This window comes from Symphalangus syndactylus, chromosome 9, assembly GCF_028878055.3.
Source record: "Symphalangus syndactylus isolate Jambi chromosome 9, NHGRI_mSymSyn1-v2.1_pri, whole genome shotgun sequence".
Taxonomy (NCBI): domain Eukaryota; kingdom Metazoa; phylum Chordata; class Mammalia; order Primates; family Hylobatidae; genus Symphalangus; species Symphalangus syndactylus.
In genome coordinates, this window is record NC_072431.2 from 122,563,504 (window position 1) to 122,589,069 (window position 25,566).

Consider the following 25,566-nt stretch of genomic DNA (forward strand, 5'->3'; position numbering starts at 1 on the left):
TATGCAAATTAGAAATGCCTTTGGGATAAGAAAAGGCCTCCAGGTATTTTCAAATAAGTGGATGCAGAAGTGTATTTCATGTTTAGTATACTTCCCAACTACTTTAAATACTATTGATCTCAGCATTGTTTATATATAATTATATCTAGTTCATTTGCCTTTGAAACATTTATTTTTGATGATAACATAAAAATTAACCAAAGGCATTGAAAGGAATAGGCAAGACTTTATCAGTCTTACCGAATGGCCAAAGATTATTATTAGCGTTTCACGTGAACATTTTAAAGTTACCATAACTACAGTTTTTATTGCTTGCAATTCTATTTAAACATTTATATTCTTCTCCTTTTTTACAAAAAAAAAACAAACAGAAAAAAGTGTTCATAAAGTAATTTTTAATGCAACAAGATAGTTTTTCAGAAGTCTACATATAAGACTGCAATCCTACTCAATGAGTTTTTGTGGACACTCTTTTCTCCTAGGTTTATTCTCCTGAATAGCCTTATAAAATGACAAATTTGTTAAAAGAATGAGAATTATTCTGTGATATTCCAGATGACAGAGTGGATATGTCCCATTCATGTCTATAAGATGGTTTAGATTTATGGATGAATTTTAAAACATTTTGGGTTACTAATTATAAATTTATCTCCCCTCAAAAAAAATATGTAAATGGTAATTCCTTATGACAAAACTTGAAGTCCACACTTAACTACTAGAATCATTAGTAAATACAGATTCTATCATACTATTATCTACACACAGATGCAGATACCACACTTTGGAGACACAGACCTCCAGTAACAACTAATAAACTGTTTCACTTGTTTTCATGAGAAACTGCATCAATTCTGCATGCACTAGAATCTATCTCAACTGGGCCCCTCCCACTAGAATTCACATGACTAATTATGCCCAACTGAATACAGCTCCATGGCAAGTATGGCAAATAAGTTTTCTCTTCCCTGCAAAACTCTAGCAATGTGCTATCTGGAATGCTGTTTTAATTCAGGACTCAACAGGAAGAAGAATGGAGAACAGTAAGTAAAGACTGCTACAGCATATAAGGGTAAGAGAAGTGGCACAAGGATCAGGTATTTCCCACCTTCCCTCTAGGGTAAACTCGTCATCTATCAAACTTTTTAAATCTTACTCTGAAGAGTAAATGTCAACAATGTCAAGTTACCTACTTCAATTAACTCACCAAATACAATGACAAAATAAATTTTCTAAAGCATGGTCAGCTTCCATTCCCAGGAAAATGGATTAGAAGTATTTTCCTGATTCCTCCCTCAGAACACAACTAAAAACCCTGAATATTACATATAAAATAAACATGAGAAAACTCTGAAGTGGGGGGAAAAAAGGCAGATTGACTAGAGACCTTGGGATCTTGTTATTAAACAGCAATAAGTTCCCTGGGTTTTCCTTTTGCCTCATGCACAGCAGATATGGAACAGAAAAAGTTGGCAACCTAGAAACACCAGTAAGTACAGAAAGAAAAAAGCCCCAACAAAAGTCTGCTCTCTACCCTAACGACCAGGAAATGGGTAGCCTAGTAAACAAAAAAACTTTTAGACATTAACCACTCTACTCCTGACAAGTAGCAAAGGAAAAAAAATGTGGCCCTACCACCACTCGTGCTAGCAAAGGCCACGAGAGGAGCCTGGACTTCAATCTTTGCAAGTCTATATAATGAGGCTCCCCAGCCTCCCCTAATTGCTGCCAGAAGAATTTCAGAGAAGGACAAGTGGAGAGCCAGGACTTTCATATTCACGATACTATAATGAGGTTATCCACTCCTCCAGCCCCTGCTCCCCATTGGAACTGTGTCAGAGAAGGCCAGGGAAGAGTCAGAATTTTCACCTCTGCCCAGCAATAACAAGGCTCCCTTCCTCCCGTGATGACAGTGGAAGCCACATGGGAGACATTCCTGCCCCTTCCACCTAGAGTGGCATTAGTGAAAGCCTAATAAAGGGTGAGAATACACCCATCCAGCAATAAAAAAGAGCATCATATTCCTCAGGTGTCTTCAGAGACCAGAGGGGAACCTAAACTTCTAAACTCTTCTGGCAGTAAATAGGAGGGGCTAACTCTTCCTCTGATAGAATGTCATCAGTGAAAGCCAGAGAAAATAGAAGGTTTAAATAAGATACAGAGTTCATAACGTAATACCCAAGGCATCCAGATTCAATCAGAAAATCACTTGTTATACCAAGAACCAGGAATATCTCGAATTGTCAAAAAATCCACAGATGCCAACACCAAGATGACAGAGAAGTCAGAATTATGTGACAACAATTTCAAAGCAGCCATAATGAAAATGCTTCAATGAGCAGTTATGAAGGTAAAAGGAACAAATTGGAAGCCTCAGCAAAGAAACAGAAAGTCTAAGCAAAGAGACAGAAGATACAAAGAAAAAACAAATGCAAATATTATGCCTGCAAAGTACAAAACCCAATTCAATAGATGGGCTCAACAGGCAACTGGAGAGGACAGGAAACAATCAGTGAAAAGCAAAAGAGAATGACAGAATTTACCAAATATGAACAACATGGAAAATAGACAAAATGAACACCACCTCAGAAGGCTGTCAAAGATCTAATATTTACAACACCTGAGCCTAGGTAGAAGAGAAAGAAGGCAGTGGTGAATAAATACACAAAGAAACAGTGACTAAAAATTTATCAAGTTTGGCAAAAGACATAATCATACAGATTCATGAAGCTGAGCAAACCCGAACACAATAATCTCAAATAAATCTATACCAAGTCATATCATACAAAAACTTCCAAAATCTAAAAACTAAGAAAAAATCTTCAAGATAGTGTCACAGAAATACCATTATTACCTAAAAACAAACAATGATTCAGATGACAGCAGATTTCTTGCTGGAAACCACCAAAACCAGAAGGAAGGGGCACGGCATTTTTCAAACACCGAAAGAAAAAAAAGAATCAATGCACAATTCTATAATATAACCAGTGAAAATAATTTTTAGGAATTAAAGGAAATCAAGACACTCTTAAAAAATAGGAGGGGGAAATCTAGGAATTGGTTGTCATGAGAACAAACAAAAAAGAATAGCTAAAGTAAGTTTTCTAAATAGAAAAGAAATTTTAAATGGACGGATCCTGGAACATCAAGAAGCAAGAAGGAAAAGAGTAAGGGCAAAAATCTGCATAAATACAATAGACTTTCCTTGTCTTCTTCAGTTTTCTAAATTAGGTTTGACGGCTGAAACAAAAAGTATAATAATATCTTATGTGGTTCTAAATGTGGGTCAAAACATATTCATGGTAACTATATTATATGGGGGAGAGAAAAGGAAAATAGAAAGGTTTCTATTATAAATGTCACTTAAAATAGTAAAATATTGATACCAGTACACTGTGCTAAGTTATGTATATATAATATAATAATTAGAGCAACCACTAAAGATATATACAAAGAGATACCACCAAAACCAATACAGATAAGTCAAAATGAAATTCTAAAATGTGTTCCAATAGCCAACAGGAAGGCAGAAAAAAAAAAAAAACAGAGATAGCAAACAGAAAAAAATGCAAAATGACACACGTAAATGCTAACATATCAATAATCAAGATGAATATAAATAATCTAAAATATACAAATTAAAAGTGCTCAACAAAGTAGATTTTAAAATGTGATGCAACTATATAGTAACTAAAAGAAACTCATTTCAAATATGGCAATATAGGTAAGTTGAAAGTAAAAGGAAGGAAAACAGATATGTAATCATTCTTCAAAAAAAAGAACAGTGGTTATATTAACATTGAATAAAGTGTACTTCAGAGCAAAGAAAATTACTATGGAAAGCAAGGGACATTACACTGATAAAAGAATCTACCAAGAAGACTTAGTGATCCTAAATGTGTACGTACCAAACTTTAGAGCTCAAAATAATACACAGAAAAAAAACTGATAGAACTGAAAAGAGTAATAGATAAATCAATAATTATGTTTGGCAACTTCAAAATGCCTCTCTCAACAATGTATAGAACTAGACAGTATATTATCAGAGGTACAGAAGAGCTCAGCAACAAAATCAACCTATAGGATCTAATCAATATTTATAGAACAAACCACCAACATCAGCAAAATATATATTATTTTCAAATGCCCATAGATTTATACAAAGATAAACCATACTTTGGGCCATAAAACAAACCTTGTCAAATTTAAAAGAATTTAAATCACAGAGTACATTCTCTGACCATATGAAATCAAACTAAAAATTAAGCAAAGGAAAAATCGCCAAACACTTGAAAATTAAATAACACATTTCTACATAATCCTTGGTCATACAGAGAGTCTCACAGGAAAGTTAAAAATACATAGAACTGAATAAAAATAAAAAGGCAGCATATCAAAATATGGGGGATGAAGTTAAAGCAGCTGAGAGAAAAATTTATAAAATTAAACATGTACATTACAAAACAGGAAAAATCTCAAATCAATAATCTACACTTCTGAGAGGTGACAGCATGCTGGCAGCCCTCAGAGCCCTCGCTCGCTCTCAGCGCCTCCTCGGCCTTGGTGCCCACTCTGGCCACGCTTGAGGAGCCCTTCAGCCTGCCGCTGCAATGTGGGAGCCCCTTGCTGGGCTGGCCAAGGCTGAAGCTGACTCCCTCAGCTTGCAGGGAGGTGTGGAGGGAGAGGCACGGGCGGGAACCTGGGCTGCGCACAGCCCTTGTGGGCCAGCGCGAGTTCCGGGTGGGCGTGGGCTCAGTGGGCCCCGCACTTGGAGTTGCCGGCCACACAGCTGGCCACATGCAGTGAGGGGCTTAGCACCTGGGCCAGCAGCTGGCTGCTGTGCTCCATTTCTGGCAGGGCCTTAGCTGCCTCCCTGCGGGGCACAGCTCAGGACCTGCAGCCCGCCATGCCTGAGTCCCCCAGCCCCCCGCCCTGCTATGGGCTCCTGCGCACCCCCAGCCTCTCCAATAAGCGCTGCTCCCTACTCCACGGCTCCCAGTCCCATCGACCGCCCAAGGGCTGAGGAATGCAGGCACATGGCGCGGGACTGGCAGGCAGCTCCACCTGCGGCCCCAGTGTAGGATCCACAGGGGGAAGCCAGCTAGGCTCCTGAGTTTGGTGAGAACTTGGAGAGCCTTTCTGTCTAGCTAAGGGATTGTAAATATACCAATCAGCACTCTGTATCTAGCTCAAGGTTTGTAAACACACCAATCAGCACCCTGTGTCTAGCTCAGGGTTTGTGAATGCACCTATGGACACTCTGTATCTAGTTAATCTGGTGGGGACTTGGAGAACCTTTATGTCTAGCTAAGGGATTGTAAATATACCAATCAGCACTCTGTATCTAGCTCAACGTTTGTAAACACACCAATCAGCACCCTGTGTCTACCTCAGGGTTTGTGAATGCACCAGTTGACACTGTATCTAGCTAATCTAGTGGGGATGTGGAGAACTTTTGTGTCTAGCTCAGGGATTATAAATGCAGCAATCAGCACCCTGTCAAAATGGACCAATCAGCAGGATGTGGGTGGGGCCAGATAAGCGAATAAAAGCAGTCTGCCCGAGCCGGCAGTGGCAACCCACTCGGGTCCCCTTCCACACTGTGGAAGCTTTGTTCTTTCGCTCTTTGCAATAAATCTTGCTGCTGCTCGCTCTTTGGGTCCACACTGCCTTTATGAGCTGTGGCACTCACCACGAAGGTCTGCAGCTTCACTCTTGAAGCCATGGAGACCACAAAGCCACCAGGAGGAACAAACAACTCCAGACGTGCCGCCTTAAGAGCTGTAACACTCACCGCAAAGGTCTGCAGCTTCACTCCTGAGCCAGCGAGACCGCGAACCCACTAGAAGGAAGAAACTCTGAACACATCCGACCATCAGAAGGAACAAACTCTGGACACACCGCCTTTAAGAACTGTGACACTCGCCACAAGCGTCCGCAGCTTCTTTCTTGAAGTCAGTGAGACCAAGAACCCACCAATTCTGGAAACACTTCCACTTCAAGAAACTGAAAATAATTTTTTTTTTTTTTTGAGATGGAGTCTCGCTCTGTCGCCCAGGCTGGAGTGCAGTGGCATGATCTCAGCTCACTGCAAGCTTCACCTCCCAGGTTCATGCCATTCTCCTACCTCAGCCTCCCGAGCAGCTGGGACTACAGGCGCCCACCACCATGCCTGGCTAATTTTTTGTATTTTTAGTAGAGACGGGGTTTCACCATGTTAGCCAGGATAGTCTCGGTCTCCTGACCTCATGATCTGCCTGCCTCGGCCTCCCAAAGTGCTGCGATCACAGGCGTGAGCCACCGCGCCCAGCCAAGAAACTGAAAATTATTGACAGAGACAACAACAAAAAGGAAATAATAAAAAGCAGAAATCAACATAATAGAAAACAGAAATATAATAGAGAAAATCAATGAAACTAAGGACTTTTTGGAAGCGCAACACTTTTCAAAAACTTCTAGCAAGACTGACAAGGGAAAAAATAGGGAAAAGACACATCTGTTATCAATATCAAGAAACAGGATTATCAATAGACACTGCAGACATAAAACCATAACAACAAAAAACTGTGAACAATGCTATACACATAAATTTGACAACTTAGAAAAACTGACCAATTCCTCAAGATGCACAAACTACCAAAGTTCACCAATATGAAATAGATAACTGAACAATCCTATAACTATTAAGGAAAGCAAAACGGCAATTTGAAAACTCCCAGAAAAGAACTCTCCAGGTGCAGATAATTTACTAAAGAATTCCATCAAACATTTGAAGAAGAATAACATCAACTCTACAGGATTTGTTCCAGAAAACAGAAGAGAAAGCAGCAGTTCCTGATTCATTTTATGAAGCTACTTATCTCTAATATAAAAACCAAAGATAGTACAATAAAAGAAAGCTATACACCGATATCCCTCATGATTAGCGATGCAATCAATCCTTAACAAAACATTAGCAAATAGTATTTAGCAATGTATAATTGTACACCATGACCAAGTGAAATTTATTCCAGTAGGCAAAGCTGGTTCAGTATTCAAAAATAAATCCATGTATTCCACCATATCAACAGTCTGAAGAAGAAAAATCTCCTGGTCATATCAAGTGATGCAGTACAAGCATTTGATGGAATCAAATGCCCATTCATGACAAAAAAAAAAATTATCAACAATCTAGGAACAGAAAATTTCCTCAACTTGATAAACAAAATTTACAAAAAACTTGCAGGGACCATTTAGTGAAAGTGATTTCTCTCTAAAATAGGAGCAGGGCAAGGATGGTCACTCTCAACACTCTTACTCAGCATAGTACTGGAAAATATAGCCAGCACAATAAGGGAAAATAAAATAAAATAAAAGGCACACAGATTAGAAAGGAAGAAATAAAACTCCACTTGCTTACAATTAACATGATTATGTAGAAAAATCAAGGGATCATTAAAAAAAAAAAATCTTAGAAATAATAAGTCCACACGGAAATCCTTATTCTATATACTAGTAATGCAAACATGGACATTAAACACAAAAATACAGTATCATTTACCATCATACCAGAAAGTTTAAATACATAGGTGTAAATCTAACAAAAGATATATAGGACTTGCATGCTGAAAACTACAAAATGGTAGTGAAAGCAATCAAAGAAGATCTAAATAAATGGAGAGATATCTTATGTCCATGGATTAGGAGTCAACAAACATGCCAATTCTCCCCCAGACTGATATCTAGGTTCAACTCAAAACCTGAACAAGATTTTTTAAAAATAGAGACAAGAGTCTTCTAAACTTCATGGAAAAGCACAGGACTAAAATAGCTAAAACAATTTTGAAAAGGAGCAGGAGAAATCATTCCAGCAGATTTTAAGATGCATTATATAGCTATAGTAATCAAGATGGTGTAGTATTGACAGAAAACAGACACATAGATCAATAGAACAGAATAAAGAACCAAGAAATACACCCATGCAAATATACCCAAGTGATTTTAGATAAATATGCAAAATAGTTCAATGGGAAGAGGACGGTACTTTTAACAAATTGAGCTAGAAGAATTAGACATTCACAGGCAAAAAAGGAAAAGAAACTTGACCTCCTTAAATCTCTTCTTAAACAAATATTAACTCAAAATGGATTGTGAACTCAAGTACGAAACATAAAACTATAAAACTTTTAGGAAAAAAATAAGAGAAAATCTTGAGTCTCTAGGGCTAGGCAAAAACAAAATCTCAATTTGACACCAAAAACACACTCATTGAAGAAAAAATTAAAATTGGACTTCATCAAAATTTTAAATTTTGTTCTACAAAAGACCCTGTTAAGAGGATAAAACACAAGCTAGACTGGGAGACAATATTTGCAAACCACATAGTTGACAAAAGACCAGTATCTGGGATATGAAAAGAACTTTCAAAACTCAACAGTAATTTTCTAAAATCCAAATAGGAAATGGGCAAAAGACATGTCCTCATTGAAGAGGACATTCAGATGGCAAATGAATACAGGAAAAGCTGTTCAACATCATTAACCATGAGAAATGCAAATTAAAACTTCAATGAGGTATAACTATACATCAGCAGAATGGCTAAAAGAAAACAGTGACACCAAATACTGGTGAAGAAGCAGATAAACCAAATCACTCACACATTGCTGGATAAAATGTAAAATGGTATAGACACTCTGACAAACGGTTTGGCAATTTCTTTCTTTTTTTTTTTTTTCTGAGACAGAGTCTTGCGCTGTTGCCCAGGCTGGAGTGCAGTGGCACGATCTTGGCTCACTGCAACCTCTGCCTCTCGGGTTTAAGCAATTCTCCTATCTCAGCCTCCCGAGTAGCTGGGACTACAGGCACCCGCCACCACGTCCGGCTAATTTTTGTATTTTTGGTAGAGATGGGGTTTCACCATATTGGTCAGGCTGGTTTCAAACTCCTGACTTCAGGTGATCCACCCACCTCGGCCTCCCAAAGTGCTGAGACTACAGGCATAAGCCACCACACCCAGCCAGCAATTTCTTAACAAACTAAGTCTATAACAATCATATGGCCCAGCAATTACACTCCTGGCCATTTATCCCAGATAAATAAAAACTTAGGTTTACAACAAAAAAGTATGTACACAAATATTCATAGCAACTAATTCATAATAGTCAAAAACTGGAAACAACCCAGATATCCTTCAACAAATGAATGGTTAAACTACGGTACATCCATACTATGCAACACTCTTCAGCAATAAAAATAAATGAACTACTGATATATACAAAAATTAGAAAGACTCACCAGAGAATTATGCTGAATGAAAAGCCTATACTAAAAAGTTACATGCTGTCTGATTCCATTTATACAACATTTTAGAAATGATAAAATTACAAAAATGGAGAACAAATTAGCAGCTGCCAGGAGTTACAAACAGGGTAGGGTGGTGGGGCATAAAGAGATAAGTGAGTGGGATTATAAAATGGGTCCTTATGGTGACAGAATTGTTCTGCATTGAATGTATAAATGTCAATATCCTGGCTTCATACTGTACTATAGTTTTGCAAGATGCTATCATTGGAAAGAAATGGTTCAAGGGTGTGCCAAATCTCTGTATTATTTCCTGTAGCTGCATGTGAATCTACAATTATCTCAAAATGAAAAGTTTAATTTTTAAAAAATGGCTACCTACTATTTCCTTAAAAAATCGCTGACCCTAAAATCAATTGAAAACACCCTTTAAGTCTTCCACTAGTCTTCTCCAACAATGTTTCTTTGTTTTGATGAGAAGAAAGCAAATTTCTGATTTAATTACTGTGAATCACTGTTACAATTCCAATTTAAGAAAAAAAAATCAGGAATAAGAATGTTGAAAACTTTTAATACCATAATTTCAGCCACAGATTAACCCTTATGAGCTCAAGAGTGATAAGCATCTGTCCACGCTTCTACAATACCCCTATTTTCAGACTATGGCAGAAACAAGAAAACAAGTTTTATATAAATTGTTTCCTTAAAATAAAAGGCATCAGGGTATCAAATGGTAGAAACTATTTTTAAAATTAAATATGCATATGCACATGTATTTCATAAAGTTATTATGTTAAAGGACAAATCTGTCTTCATAACACTGGTGATTAAGAAAATTTACACCCTAATTTGTTTACTATTCATCTATCAGGTTAGAATACATGAAATTTCCAATGAGATATTTTACACTAAAATTAAAGTAATATACAAATATTAGATATTATTATTCATCACTATAGCTATAACTTCATACTCATAATGTTTAGGTAGTACTCAACATTTCTGGCTTTCCACTAAATGATAAAAGATGTACCATTAGTTCTTTTTGACAGTGACTTCTTTGAAATTAATATGGCTGGTCTTCACTGATGCTGAAGCCATTAACTTTCCTTTTCTCCACAAAAATTTGTAGAAATTTTCCAACAGGATATAACCATTATTTTTTCCAAAATTCAAAAAGCTTTTCCCTCAGGTTTCCCGGAGTGATTCCCTTATAGTATATGATATCAAAGATGAAACATCAGCATAAATAAATATGATATTAATCATGTTGGAGGCCTTGATTAAAGGCTTGTCAGATCAAATAGTTTATGGAGGAATGTGTATACACTTATAAGGAGACTTAGCAATAAAGTGCACTGAAACTTAGAAGTTTATATTTGACCTACTGTGTATTTTACTAAGTTCAGCCGTTTCTAAGTAAAATTTCCCTTTTTTTAAATTAGGCAATTTTAGAATAATATCCAGGAAATAAAAATGACAATAGAAAAATGTTAGGCATTAAAACTTGTTACAATTATGAAAAATATATTATTTAAAGGGAGTATACAGCAAGATGACAGAGTAAGAAACACCAGCCTTCATCTTCCTCCCCCAAAAATAACTAGAAAGCTATCCATAAGCAAAATAGCCCAAAGAGGTCTCAAGAGTCTAATTAAGAATCTACACAACAAAAATGGAGGAAAAATTGGTGAATAACTGCACAGAAAGGATGGATGGGGTATTCCATAATACCTAAAATGTCTGGGGACAACTAGGAACAAAGAAGAAGTGTAGGGAAATCAGTATCAGCCACACAGCAGGTGCTACCATGGTCCCCAACAGCGTACTCTGCAGATTACTCTTGCAGCCATTACTGCTAAGGAGCTTAACAGTCCCAAAAGCAGTCACAGACTCCCTGCATTTTGTCTCCTTAGTGTTCATAGGTACGAACTCCAGCAACGTGCCCCTCAGAGGACACCAGCAGCTTTCACCACTGAGATAAACAGCAGCCATAATAACCACCCCCTAGAAGAAGCTGCCACCCCCCGCAACCTCACATATGCAACAGATCCCAGAACTACAGCTGCACTATTCACCTGCACTCCAAACCCCAGCTCAATGGCCAATCCATGAGTATCCATGCCTCAAACATTGAAGCCACCAACACAGCAGGCTAGCCTGTGCCCAGATCTTAAAGCCACGGTTCACTCTGCACACAACTGCACTATGGACCCTGGCTCCATGGCTACTCTAATGTGCTTGCACCTAGGACACTGGAGCCACCACCACAGGGAGGGTAACAATGTCCTGGACCCTGGAGCTACCTATAACTTTGCACGTAACCACACTTTGGACCCTGGCTCCCTAGCTATTCCACGAGCACCCATACTGCATACGCCATTACCAAACTGGTGGGGGTGCCTGTGCCCTGGACACTAGAACCACTGCTACCCCAGACCCTGGAGTCACCATCCCTCCCTCCACACATGCTGGAGCTCCAAACATCAGCTCCATTGCCACTCCATAGGCACTGTGCTAAGCTAGACCCAGCACCAAGAGGGATACCCTCAACCACAACTTACTGCACAAGAGAAAAAGAGATCAGGAAGACCTCAGCAGCCTTGGCCATCAAAGAACCCAAAAGCCCTCACTCCCCCTGCAGACACCTTGTAACACACACAGCCTTGGCTGCTGAGGACTCCTACAATCTTAGCAGATACTGACTTCAGCTGAAACTGCATGGAGACTATACCACTGTATCCTCACCAAAGCTGGAACCATGGCACCTCATCAAGCCAGCACTCTTGTACCCATCTGTAGGTGAAAGTCTTTGGCCACTGAAATCAGTGTGTAAAGTCTAGAAGTGACTGCTCCATCAAATGCACAGATATCAATGCAAGGCAACAAACACAGAAAAATCAAAAACAAGATGTCACCAAAAAACAAAATGACAATTTTCCAGCAACCAATCCCAAAGAAATGCAGATATTTGAATTGTCAAAGAATTCAAAATACAGTCACGTGTAACTTAACAACAAGGATTCTCTGAGAAATGCATCATTAGGTGATTCTGTCTTTGTGCAAATATCATAGAGTGTACTCACATAAACCTAAATGATATAGACTACTACACACCTAGGCTATATGGTACAGTCTATAACTCTTAAGCTACAAACCTGTACAGCATGTTACTGTACTGAATACTATAGGCAACTGTAACACAATGGTAAGTATTCGTGCATGTAAACATTTCTAAACATAGAAAAAGTACAGTAAAAATACGGTATTACAATCTTATGGGACTACCATCAGATATGTAGCCCATCATTGACCAAAACATTGTAATGAGGAAAATGAGTCTAATTGTTTCAAGGAAGCCCACTGAGCTACAAGAGAACACAGATGGATGACTAAATGATATTAAAGAAAACAATACATGAACAAAAGAATGAAAACAGATAAAAATCATTAAAAAGAAACAGAAATTCCGAAGCTGAGGAATTTAACAATGAAATGCAAAATGAAATAGTGTCAACATCAGATTTAATCAAGCAGAAGAATCTGTGAACTCAAAAACAGATAATCTGAAATTACCCAGTTAGAGAAACAGAAAGAATGTAAAAAGGAATGTAAAAGTAAAGAAAGCCTACAGTACTTATGGAACACCATCAGGAGAACCTATTCTTGCCGCTTTTATTCAATATACTACTGGAAGTCCTACCCAAAGCAATTAAGCAAGAAAAAGAAAGAAAGGCCATCCAAATTAGAAAGGAAGAAGTAAAACTGCCACTGTCTTTATATAACACAATCTTATATAAAGAAAATTAAAGACTCCTTCCAAAACAAAAAACTGTTCGAAACTAGTAAACAAATTTAGTAAAGTTTCAGAATACAAAATCAGCATACGAAAATCAGTTGTGTTTCTAAAACACTAAAACAGACTCTCTGAAAAAGAAATTAATAAAACAATCCCATTAACACAGAATCAAAAATAAATACTTAGAAATACATCTAACCAAATACATGAAAGATCTATAACTGAAAACTATAAAACATTGATGAAAGAAATTAAAGACACAAATAACTAGAAAAATAGCTCATGGATTCAAAGGATGGTTATTGCTAAAATATACATGTTACCCAAAACAATCTAAAGACTCAATGCAATCCCTATCAAAATTCCAATGGCATTTTTCATACAAGTGAAAAAAGTCATAAAATTCATATGGAACCCCAAAAGATCATGAGTAGCTAAAGCAATCTTCAGCAATAAGAACAAAGCTGAAGCATCACACTTTCTGATTTCAAATCAGATTACAAAGCTATAGTAATCAAAACAGCATGGTACTGGCATAAACACAGATAAACAGACCAACTGAACAGAATAGAGAACCTGAAATAAATCCATACACAAATGGTCAACTAGCTTTCAGCAAAGGTGCCAAGAACACATAATGTGCAAAGGAAAGTCTCTTCAATAAATGGTACCGAGAAAACTAGATAGCTACAGGTGGAAGAATAAAATTGGACCCTTATCTTATGCCATACACAAAAATCAACTCAAAATGGATTAAAGGCTTAATCCTAAGACTTGAAATCACAAAACTAGAAAAAAAATAGGGAAAAGCTCCTTGACATTGGTCTTGTCAATGATTTTGTAATCTCCAGTTTAATATTTGATTTCAATTCATAGAACCAGAGTGAGAACCATATTCAACAATTCAAAAGAATGTACCAAGGACATCTGGAGCAATCAAAAGAGACCCCAAATATTCACAAGGCTGTCATTATGTTCTATCAGGTTTAGGATTACCCAAGATTCTAAGGCCAAGTGTGGTGGCTCAGACCTATAACCCCAGTACTTTCTAAGGCTGAGGCAAGAGGATGCTTGAACCCAGGAGTTCAATACCAGCCTGGCAAAACAGCAAGACCCCATGTGTAAAAAATTTTTTAAAAATTAGACAAACATGTTGGGTGCACACCTGTAGTCCTAGCTACTTGGGAGGCGGAGGCAGGAGAATCAGTTGAGCCCAGAGATTCGAGGCTGCAGTGAGCTATGATCACACCACTGTACTCCATCCTGGGTGACAAAGCAAGATGCAGTCACTTAAAAAATAAAAAGACTGTTAATCTATTCAATTAAAAGGTAAAAAATGGATGCCAGACTATGGCACTGAACAAACTTTCCATAACTCCTGCCCCTGTAATTTGTTGCTGACCTGGTCTTTTGGTAAAACTATCACCTTCACTAGAACCAACACAAAACTTCACAATTCATCACCCTACTCTACTATAACCCATTCTTATTCATAATCCTTATTCAAAAGAGCCATCTATGGTTTCAAATAAACCAAAACTGAAAAAAAAGGTCTTTATCATAAATGGTATATAAAGTATAACAAAATAAATAGATACCTGTGGTTAATAAATGTTGCTATACAGGACATTTATTCAACAAGTAAACTTAAGAGTTTCAAAATAATAAATAGCCTAAAAATCTGCTATGCTAACTTATATGCAACTTTCAAATTAATCAAAGATCATGTACAGAATCAGCATGAATAGTCACGTATTTTTATTTAATTCTTAATATCATCCAAGTTACACGTTATTTTTTCAAAGTAAACACAGTTATTAAGACATAACCAAAAAACAACCACCACCACCAAAAAAGCAGTCCCAAGTACCATCCATAAATGTATTTGTTAGGTCATATATTACTTATTTCTTAAATTTGGGGACATAACTTTTTTTTTTTTACTTTCTTTGCTAACATCAAGAAAGACAGGAACATAATATTTTTCCTTCTTACCCATTTCCTCCCAACATTGATAGCCCTTGGATCTAAACACATTTAGATAGATTTTCTTTTGTATGTTTGAGAAGGCTAGTATCTTTTGCTATTATAATATTTGCTATCTGCTAACCAACACATAGAATCAAAAGAGGATTCCAATAACTCAACATGCCTTATTATATAACTTTTTACTAGTCACACTCAGGAAATAACATATTTGAATAGCAAAAACTATTATATACATTTTATAATGTGTCTCCCAGTCTCTCATCAGACCAGAAGTGACGGGGTAATTTTCCCAGAGTCTGACATGTGTAATCTTGTCAGACTCCTTTATACTGCGCCAGAGGGAAGAGGACAATGGAGTACCTACACACTTGCCAGGGAGCCCCTCTCTGTGAGTTTTCCTCAGGGTACACTACCCCAGCACTTCTGGGGGCTGTGCCGTCTGACCAGTGTTTACATGGCAGGTGTAAATCCTGATTTTTAGTCTAGTTTTTTTTTTTTTTTTTTTTTTTTGAGACGGAGTCTCGCTCTGTCCCCCAGGCTGGAGTGCAGTGGCGCATCTCGGCTCACTGTAAGCTCCGCCTCCCGGGTTCACGCCATTCTCCTGCCTCAGCCTCCCCAGTAGCTGGGACTACAGGCACCCGCCAACATGCCCGGCTAATTTTTTTTGTATTTTTTAGTAGAGACGGGGTTTCACCGTGTTAGCTAGGATGGTCTCGATCTCCTGACCTCGTGATCCGCCCGCCTCGGCCTCCCAAAGTGCTGGGATTACAGGCTTGAGCCACCGCGCCCGGCCCTAGTTTTTTAACATACTTATTATGTATGGTTCACAGCTAAGCGACATGGTGTACTATGATGACATTTCCTTTCATATATAACGTTTTGTTTCTCTGAACACTTAAAAATTGCATCACTCTGTTATTAACAACCTCACTGTTGAGCTGACTGAATTAATGTCACTGTGAAGATACATATGTTATACCTCATTGCAGAATTTTTCACTTACTGACAACTGTTAACATCAGAGCAGAAAACGTCTTGCTTGCTTTCTAGTGCCCCTACAAATACCTTTGGTACATTCTTCCTTTTAGGTTCTATCAGGCCTTAACAGCCTATGCACCTTCCCTTCCTTCTGACATTAAACACATGCTTGCTAAGAGAAGCATAAATTTATGCTGACCTTTTGGTCCTTGAATTGTGTGTGGATCTCGAAAGAAAATCAGTAAAGACAGCTTTTCTAATTCCTCATGTGAAAGATAAGAGGCAAAACTGAGAGATGAGAAAGAACAGGATACTGAAAAGAATTTTTTTAAAGGTAACTCATCTAGAGTAGGAACTCTCAAGAAACTTACACATACCCCTTACAATCAATATGGCATCATATTTGGAATCCTAAAAGGAAGTGACGATTTAGTAGTTGTGTTAATTAATGTAATGGAGAGAAATGTTAATAAAGCTCTTTTTCCTTTTTTAAAAAACAAAATTTATGTCACTTTTATTTGTGCAGTTTTCTGTTTACTTATCACTAATCCTTTCTAAAATTCTCAGAAATTATGAAATATCTTTCTCAAAAATATTACAATCTATCAGTGCTAATTTTTTCAGAGTCATCCTTCTTAAAGAACTATTGTAGTCCTGCTTCATTGAGAACTACTGCTACCAAGTCTTCTCCATCTTCTTTTATCTTCACCTTGGAATATCTTTATATTATTCATGTGTTATATCTCACATTTTCTCAATCCAAACTTTTTACCTTTTTTGGTATATTCTTCGTTTTGGTGGTACGCATCTTCTACTGGCCTCCTAATAATATGTACATGGGAGATGTGAGACCATGTATTATGGAAAACGTCTTTATTATTACTTTAAACTTGATTAATACCTGGCTGGTTATAGAATTATAGGTTGAAAATAACTTATCTCCCAGAATTATGAAAGCATGCTCCATGTCTTCTAGCTTCTAGCAGTTGAGATAATCACTGTCATTCTAATTGCTAACTCTATGTATGTGGCTGTATTTTTTCCCCTCTAAGAGGTTTTATGATCTTCTCACTATCTCCAACATTCTAAAATTGCATAATAATGTGCCTTGCAATAGTTCTTTGTGCCAGACAATCAATGGATGTTTTCAATCCAAAACTCTTCAGCCTGAATTTGAAAATTTTCTTGAATTACTTCCTTTAACATGTCCATTTTTCTCTGTTCTCTGCTACTGAAATTTCTATTAATCACTGTTACAGCACCTATATTGATTCTTATTCTTTTCCTTTTGCTCCTATTTACTACTCCTTTGTCTCCATTATAATTTTTGGAAGATTTATTCAACCTCGTCTTCTAGCCCCTCTAGTTAATTTTTTATTTTGATAATCATTTATTGTTATATTTATTTAATTTCCAAGTACTCTTTCTCTTTTTTTTGTCACCTGTTCATGTTTCACATACACCAAATTGTCCCTTACATGTCTTACAATATTAATCATAGGAGTTTTTTCCTTTGTTTTATTCAGCATATCTCTGTCTTCTCTGAACTCCATTTTTCTGTTACTTCTGGTTTCTTATCCTTCATATTAAAAGTTTTACTCAAATGTCTTATGATTATTTGTTTCACATTCATGTTTAAGAATGAGGAACTAAAAATGATGTTTGATAGTTTTACTTGGCCTAGGATGGGGGTGGAGGGCTTGCCCAAAAGTCTCTATAGTTAACAGTGTGGGGGAAGTGTCATTTTGTTAGGACCTGTCAGTGTGTCTCTGTTGTTTCTCTAGGGATGCTTAGTTTCTCCAGAGAAGAATTATTTTGTCTTATGCCTGGATAGTTCAGGACTCTGCTTCCAGCAACTCTGAGGCTGAATAATTCAGTTAGTGTCCCATTATTCAGTAGAATAGGCATTCACTTATTCCCCCAGTTTTCATAATAGCTAATCCTGTACCTTGATATGCCTGAGGTCCCTAAGTCCAGAAGATACTTATTTCAATTTTTCAAGGAAATAAACTTCCTGCCTCCTGACTTAATGAGAGAAGGAGGACCAGAGAGTCTACATGCTTCTTATATAGACTTTAATTCAATTTTCCCATTTTGTAGCCTCATTCTTCACTCCAACCATCACAGGTCACTGATGTCACCTATTATTAGAAATTTCTACATTCTATGTATTTCAACTTTCCCCATTCTGCTAAGTCAGTTACCACTTATCAATTCACCTTACATCATTCTAGAATTTACTCATAACTGTCATCCACTGTCACCTTTTCTCTACTTCTCTTTAGGTGCTTCTACACTTTTAAAATTCTACTAGTCATTTTAGTGGGATTTGGGGAGGAGGTAAAGATAAATACTTATGCTTAACCCATCACATTTAACCTAAATTCCTACTGTCATAGTTTCAAATTTTCACTTTACATGAAAAAAAATGTGGTACTCTCTCCTTAATACATGGGATCAAAGGTTGAAATTAATTATTTTAACAAAATCACTTAGGAAAATTTCTAAGAGTCCAGGCGCGATGGGTCACGTCTGTAATCCCAGCACTTTGGGAGGCCAAGGTGGATGGATCACGAGGTCAAGAGTTCAAGACCAGCCTGGCCAACATGGTGAAGCCCCATCTCTAATAAAAATACAAAAAAAATTAGCCAGGCATGATAGCAGGCACCTGTAATACCAGTTACTTGGGAGGCTGAGGTAGGAGAATCGCTTGAACCCGGGTGGCAGAGGTTGCAGTGAGCCGAGACTGCACCACTGCACTTGAGCTTGGGCGAGAGAGTGAGACTCTGTCTCAAAAAAAAGAAAAATGTTCTAAGAATCTGGACTTTTTTTCTAGTAGAGAGGTTAAAGTCCTACATAAAAATAAGGAGTTTGGAGGGGTGGAGCCAAGATGGCCCAACAGGAACAGCTCCGGTCTATAGTTCCCAGAGTGAGCGACGCAGAAGATGGGTGATTTCTGCATTTCCATCTGAGGTACCGGGTTCATCTCACTAGGGAGTGCCAGACAGTGGGTGCAAGACAGTGGGTGCAGCGCACTGTGCACGAGCCGAAGCAGGGCGAGGCATTGCCTCACTCGGGAAGCACAAGGGGTCAGGGAGTTCCCTTTCCTAGTCAAAGAAAGTGGTGACAGACGGCACCTGGAAAATCGGATCACTCCCACCCTAATACTGCACTTTTCCAACGAGCTTAAAAAACGGCACACCACACTGACTTCCACAATGGTTGAACTAGTTTACACTCCCAACAACAGTGTAAAAGTGTTCCTATTTCTCCACATCTTCTCCAGCACCTGTTGTTTCCTGACTTTTTAATGATGGCCATTCTAACTGGTGTGAGGTGGTATCTCATTGTGGTTCTGATTTGCATTTCTCTGATGGCCAGTGATGATGAGCAATTTTGCATGTGTTTTTTGGCTGCATAAATGTCTTCTTTTGAGAAGTGTCTGTTCAGGTCCTTCGCCCACTTTTTGATGGGGTTGTTTGTTTTTTTCTTGTAAATTTGAACTAGAAATACCATTTGACCCAGCCATCCCATTACTGGGTATATACCCAAAGGACTATAAATCATGCTGCTATAAAGACACACACACACGTATGTTTATTGCGGCACTATTCACAATAGCAAAGACTTGGAACCAACCCAAATGTCCATCAACGACAGACTGGATTAAGAAAATGTGGCACATATACACCATGGAATACTATGCAGCCATAAAAAATGATGAGTTCATGTCCTTTGTAGGGACACGGATGAAACTGGAAACCATCATTCTCAGTAAACTGTCGCAAGGACAAAAAACCAAACACCGCAAGTTCTCACTCATAGGTGAGAATTGAACAATGAGAACTCATGGACACAGGAAGGGGAACATCACACTCCGGGGACTGTTGTGGGGTGGGGGGAGGGGGAGGGACAGCATTAGGAGATATACCTAATGCTAAATGACAAGTTAATGCGTGCAGCAAACCAACATGGCACATGGATACATATGTAACAAACCTGCACACTGTGCACATGTACCCTAAAACCAAAGGATAATAATAAAAAAATTTAAAAAAAAAAAAGGCACCCCAGGAGATTATATCCCGCACCTGGATCGGAGGGTCCTATGCCCACAGAGTCTCGCTGATTGCTAGCACAGCAGTCTGAGATCAAACTGCAGGGCGGCAGCAAGGCTCAGGGAGGGGCGCCTGCCATTGCCCAGGCTTGCTTAGGTAAACAAAGCAGCCGGGAAGCTCGAACTGGGTGGAGCCCACCACAGCTCAAGGAGGCCTGCCTGCCTCGGTAGGCTCCACCTCTGGGGACAAAAATACCACAGTAACCTCTGCAGACTTAAATGTCCCTGTCTGACAGCTTTGAAGAGAGTAGTGGTTCTCCCAGCACGCAGCTGGAGATCTGAGAACGGGCAGACTGCCTCCTCAAGTGGGTCTCTGGCCCCCGAGCAGCCTAACTGGGAGGCACCCCCCAGTAGGGGCAGACTGACACCTCACACGGCTGGGTACTCCTCTGAGACAAAACTTCCAGAAGAACGATCAGGCAGCAGCATTTGCAGGTCACCAAGATCTGCTGTTCTACAGCCACCGCTGTTCTGCAGCCACCGCTGCTGATACCCAGGCAAACAGGGTCTGGAGTGGACCTCTAGCAAACTCCAACAGACCTGCAGCTGAGGGTCCTGTTGGTAGAAGGAAAACTAACAAACAGAAAGGACATCCACACCAAAAACGCATCTGTACGTCGCCATCATCAAAGACCAAAAGTAGATAAAACCACAAAGATGAGTAAAACACAGAGCAGAAAAACTGGAAACTCTAAAAAGCAGAGCACCTCTCCTCCTCCAAAGGAACGCAGCTCCTCACCAGCAATGGAACAAAGCTGGAGGGAGAATGACTTTGACGAGTTGAGAGAAGAAGGCTTCAGATGATCAAACTCCTCCAAGCTACAGGAGGAAATTCAAACCAATGGCAAAGAAGTTAAAAACTTTGAAAAAAAATTAGACGAAAGGATAACTAGAATAACCAATGCAGAGAAGTCCTTAAAGGAGCTGATGGAGCTGAAAGCCAAGGCTCGAGAACTACGAGAAGAATGCAGAAGCCTCAGGAGCCGATGAGATCAACCGGAAGAAAGGGTATCAGTGATGGAAGATGAAATGAACGAAATGAAGCGAAAAGGGAAGTTTAGAGAAAAAAGAACAAAACGAAACAAACGAAGCCTCCAAGAAATATGGGACTATGTGAAAAGACCAAACCTACGTCTGATTGGTGGACCTGAAAGTGACGGGGAGAATGGAACCAAGCTGGAAAACACTCTGCAGGATATTATCCAGGAGAACTTCCCCAATCTAACAAGGCAGGCCAACATTCAGATTCAGGAAACACAGAGAACGCCACAAAGATACTCCTCGAGAAGAGCAACTCCAAGACACGTAACTGTCAGATTCACAAAATTTGAAATGTAGGAAAAAATGTTAAGGGAAGCCAGAGAGAAAGGTCGGGTTACACACAAAGGGAAGCCCATCAGACTAACAGCGGATCTCTCGGCAGAAACTCCACAAGCCAGAAGAGAGTGGGGGCCAATATTCAACATTCTTAAAGAAAAGAATTTTCAACCCAGAATTTCATATCCAGGCAAACTAAGCTTCATAAGCGAAGGAGAAATAAAATCCTTTACACACAAGCAAATGCTGAGAGATTTTGTCACTACCGGGCCTGGCCTAAAAGAGCTCCTGAAGGAAGCACTAAACATGGAAAGGAACAACTGGTACCAGACACTGCAAAAACATGCAAAATGTAAAGACCATCAAGGCTACGAAGAAACTGCATCAACTAATGAGCAAAATAACCAGCTAACATCATAATGACAGGACCAAATACACACATAACAATATTAACTTTAAATGTAAATGGACTAAATGCTCCAATTAAAAGACACAGACTGGCAAATTGGATAAAGAGTCAAGACCCATCAGTGTGCTGTATTCAGGAAACCCATCTCACGTGCAGAGACACACATAGGCTCAAAATAAAGGGATGGAGGAAGACCTACCAAGCAAATGGAAAACAAAAAAAGGCAGGGGTTGCAATCCTAGTCTCTGATAAAACAGACTTTAAACCAACAAAGATCAAAAGAGACAAAGAAGGCCACTACATAATGGTAAAGGGATCAATTCAACAAGAGCTAACTATCCTAAATATATATGCACCCAATACAGGAGCACCCAGATTCATAAAGCAAGTCCTGAGTGACCTACAAAGAGACTTAGACTCCCACACAATAGTAATGGGAGACATTAACACCCCACTGTCAACATTAGACAGATCAACGAGACAGAAAGTTAACAAGGATACCCAGGAATTGAACTCAGCTCTGCACCAAGTGGACCTAATAGACATCTACAGAACTCTCCACCCCAAATCAACAGAATATACATTCTTTTCAGCATCACACCACACCTACTCCAAAATTGACCACAGAGCTGGAAGTAAAGCACTCCTCAGCAAATGTAAAAGAACAGAAATTATAACAAACTGTCTCTCAGACCACAGTAAAATCAAACTACAACTCAGGATTAAGAAACTCACTCAAAACCGCTCAACTACAGGAAAACTGAACAACCTGCTCCTGAATGACTACTGGGTACCTAACGAAATGAAGGCAGAAATAAAGATATTCTTTGAAACCAACGAGAACAAAGACACAACATACCAGAATCTCTGGGACACATTCAAAGTAGTGTGTAGAGGGAAATTTATAGCACTAAATGCCCACAAGAGAAAGCAGGAAAGATCCAAAATTGACACCCTAACATCACAATTAAAAGAACTAGAAAAGCAAGAGCAAACACATTCAAAAGCTAGCAGAAGGCAAGAAATAACTAAAATCAGAGCAGAATTGAAGGAGATAGAGACACAAAAAACCCTTCAAAAAATTAATGAATACAGGAGCTCGTTTTTTGAAAAGATCAACAAAATCAATAGACCGCTAGTGAGACTAATAAAGAAGAACAGAGAGAAGAATCAAATAGATGCAATAAAAAATGATAAAGGCGATATCACCACCAATCCCACAGAAATACAAACTACCATCAGAGAATACTGCAAACACCTCTATGCAAATAAACTAGAAAATCTAGAAGAAATGGGTAAATTCCTCGACACATACACCCTCCCAAGACTAAACCAGGAAGAAGTTGAATCTCTGAATAGACCAATAACAGGCTCTGAAATTGTGGCAATAATCAATAGCTTACCAACCAAAAAAACTCCAGGACCAGATGGATTCACAGCCTAATTCTACCAGAGGTACAAGGAGGAGCTGGTACCATTCCTTCTGAAACTATTCCAATCAATAGAAAAAGAGGGAATCCTCCCTCACTCATTTTATGAGGCCAGCATCATCCTGATACCAAAGCCGGGCAGAGACACAACCAAAACAAAGAATTTTAAACCAATATCCTTGATGAACATCGATGCAAAAATCCTCAATGAAATACTGGCAAACCGAATCCAGCAGCACATCAAAAACCTTATCCACCAAGATCAAGTAGGCTTCATCCCTGGGATGCAAGGCTGGTTCAACATATGCAAATCAATAAATGTAATCCAGCATATAAACAAAAGACAAAAGCCACATGATTATCTCAATAGATGCAGAAAAGGCCTCTGACAAAATTCAACAACACTTCATGCTAAAAACTCTCAATAAATTAGGTATTGATGGGATGTATCTCAAAATGATAACAGCGATCGATGACAAACCCACAGCCAATATCATACTGAATGGGCAAAAACTGGAAGCATTCCCTTTGAAAACTGGCACAAGACAGGGATGCCCTCTCTCACCACTCCTATTCAACATAGTCTTGGAAGTTCTGGGCAGGGCAATTAGGCAGGAGAAGGAAATAAATGGTATTCAATTAGGAAAAGAGGAAGTCAAATTGTCCCTGTTTGCAGATGACATGATTGTATATCTAGAAAACCCCATTGTCTCAGCCCAAAATCTCCTTAAGCTGATTAGCAACTTCAACAAAGTCTCAGGATACAGAATCAATATGCAAAAATCACAAGCATTCTTATACACCAATAACAGACAAACAGACAGCCAAATCATGAGTGAATTCCCATTCACAATTGCTTCAAAGAGAATAAAATACCTAGGAATCCAACTTACAAGGGATGTGAAGGACCTCTTCAAGGAGAACTACAAACCACTGCTCAATGAAATAAAAGAGGATACAAATGGAAGAACATTCCATGCTCATGGGTAGGAAGAATCAATATCGTGAAAATGGCCATACTGCCCAAAGTAATTTACAGATTCAATGCCATCCCCATCAAGCTACCAATGACTTTCTTCACAGAATTGGAAAAAACTACTTTAAAGTTCATATGGAACCAAAAAAGAGCCTGCATCGCCAAGTCAATCCTAAACCAAAAGAACAAAGCCGGAGGCATCACACTACCTGACTTCAAACTATACTACAAGGCTACAGTAACCAAAACAGCATGGTACTGGTACCAAAACAGAGATATAGACCAATGGAACAGAACAGAGCCCTCAGAAATAATGCCACATATCTACAACCATCTGATCTTTGACAAACTTGACAAAAACAAGAAATGGGGAAAGGATTCCCTATTTAATAAATGGTGCTGGGAAAACTGGCTAGCCATATGGAGAAAGCTGAAACTGGATCCCTTCCTTACACCTTATACAAAAATTAATTCAAGATGGATTAAAGACTCACATGTTAGACCTAAAACCATAAAAACCCTAGAAGAAAACGTAGGCATTACCATTCAGGACATAGGCATGGGCAAGGACTTCATGTCTAAAACACCAAAAGCAATGGCAACAAAAGCCAAAATTGACAAGTGGGATCTAATTAAACTAAAGAGCTTCTGCACAGCAAAAGAAACTACCATCAGAGTGAACAGGCAACCTACAAAATGGGAGAAAACTTTCACAACCTACTCATCTGACAAAGGGCTAATATCCAGAATCTACAATGAACTCAAACAAATTTACAAGAAAAAAACAACCCCATCAAAAAGTAGGCAAAGGATATGAACAGACACCTCTCAAAAGAAGACATTTATGTAGCCAAAAAACACATGAAAAAATGCTCATCATCACTGGCCATCAGAGAAATGCTAATAAAAACCACAATGAGATACCATCTCACACCAGTTAGAATGGCCATCATTAAAAAGTCAGGAAACAACAGGTGCTGGAGAGGATGTGGAGAAATAGGAACACTTCCACACTGTTGGTGGGACTGTAAACTAGTTCAACCATCGTGGAAGTCAGTGTGGCGATTCCTCAGGGATCTCAAACTAGAAATACCATTTGACCCAGCCATCCCATTACTGTTTATATACCCAAAGGATTATAAATCATGCTGCTATAAAGACATATGCACACGTATGTTTATTGTGGCACTGTTCACAATAGCAAAGACTTGGAACCAAGCCAAATGTCCAACAGTGATAGACTGGATTAAGAAAATGTGGCACATATACACCATG

At 38.7% G+C, this 25,566-nt stretch overlaps 1 protein-coding gene across 8 annotated transcripts in view; it reads right to left on the reverse strand.

Annotated features, from left to right (window-relative positions):
- CNTLN (centlein) overlaps positions 1-25,566 on the reverse strand; it is a 369,272-nt gene that overhangs the window by 313,310 nt on the left and 30,396 nt on the right. Inside the window, exon 3 of one of the 8 annotated variants that reach the window (XM_063609089.1) lies at positions 16,646-16,864. The exons of 6 other annotated variants lie outside the window; for them this stretch is intronic. In XM_063609089.1, coding sequence (XP_063465159.1) covers positions 16,780-16,864 — 85 coding nt within the window. In that variant the 3' untranslated portion in view covers positions 16,646-16,779. Of the gene's footprint in view, positions 1-16,645; positions 16,865-25,566 lie in introns of those variants that run through there. One more of the 8 variants, XM_055294184.2, reaches the window with a different exon arrangement.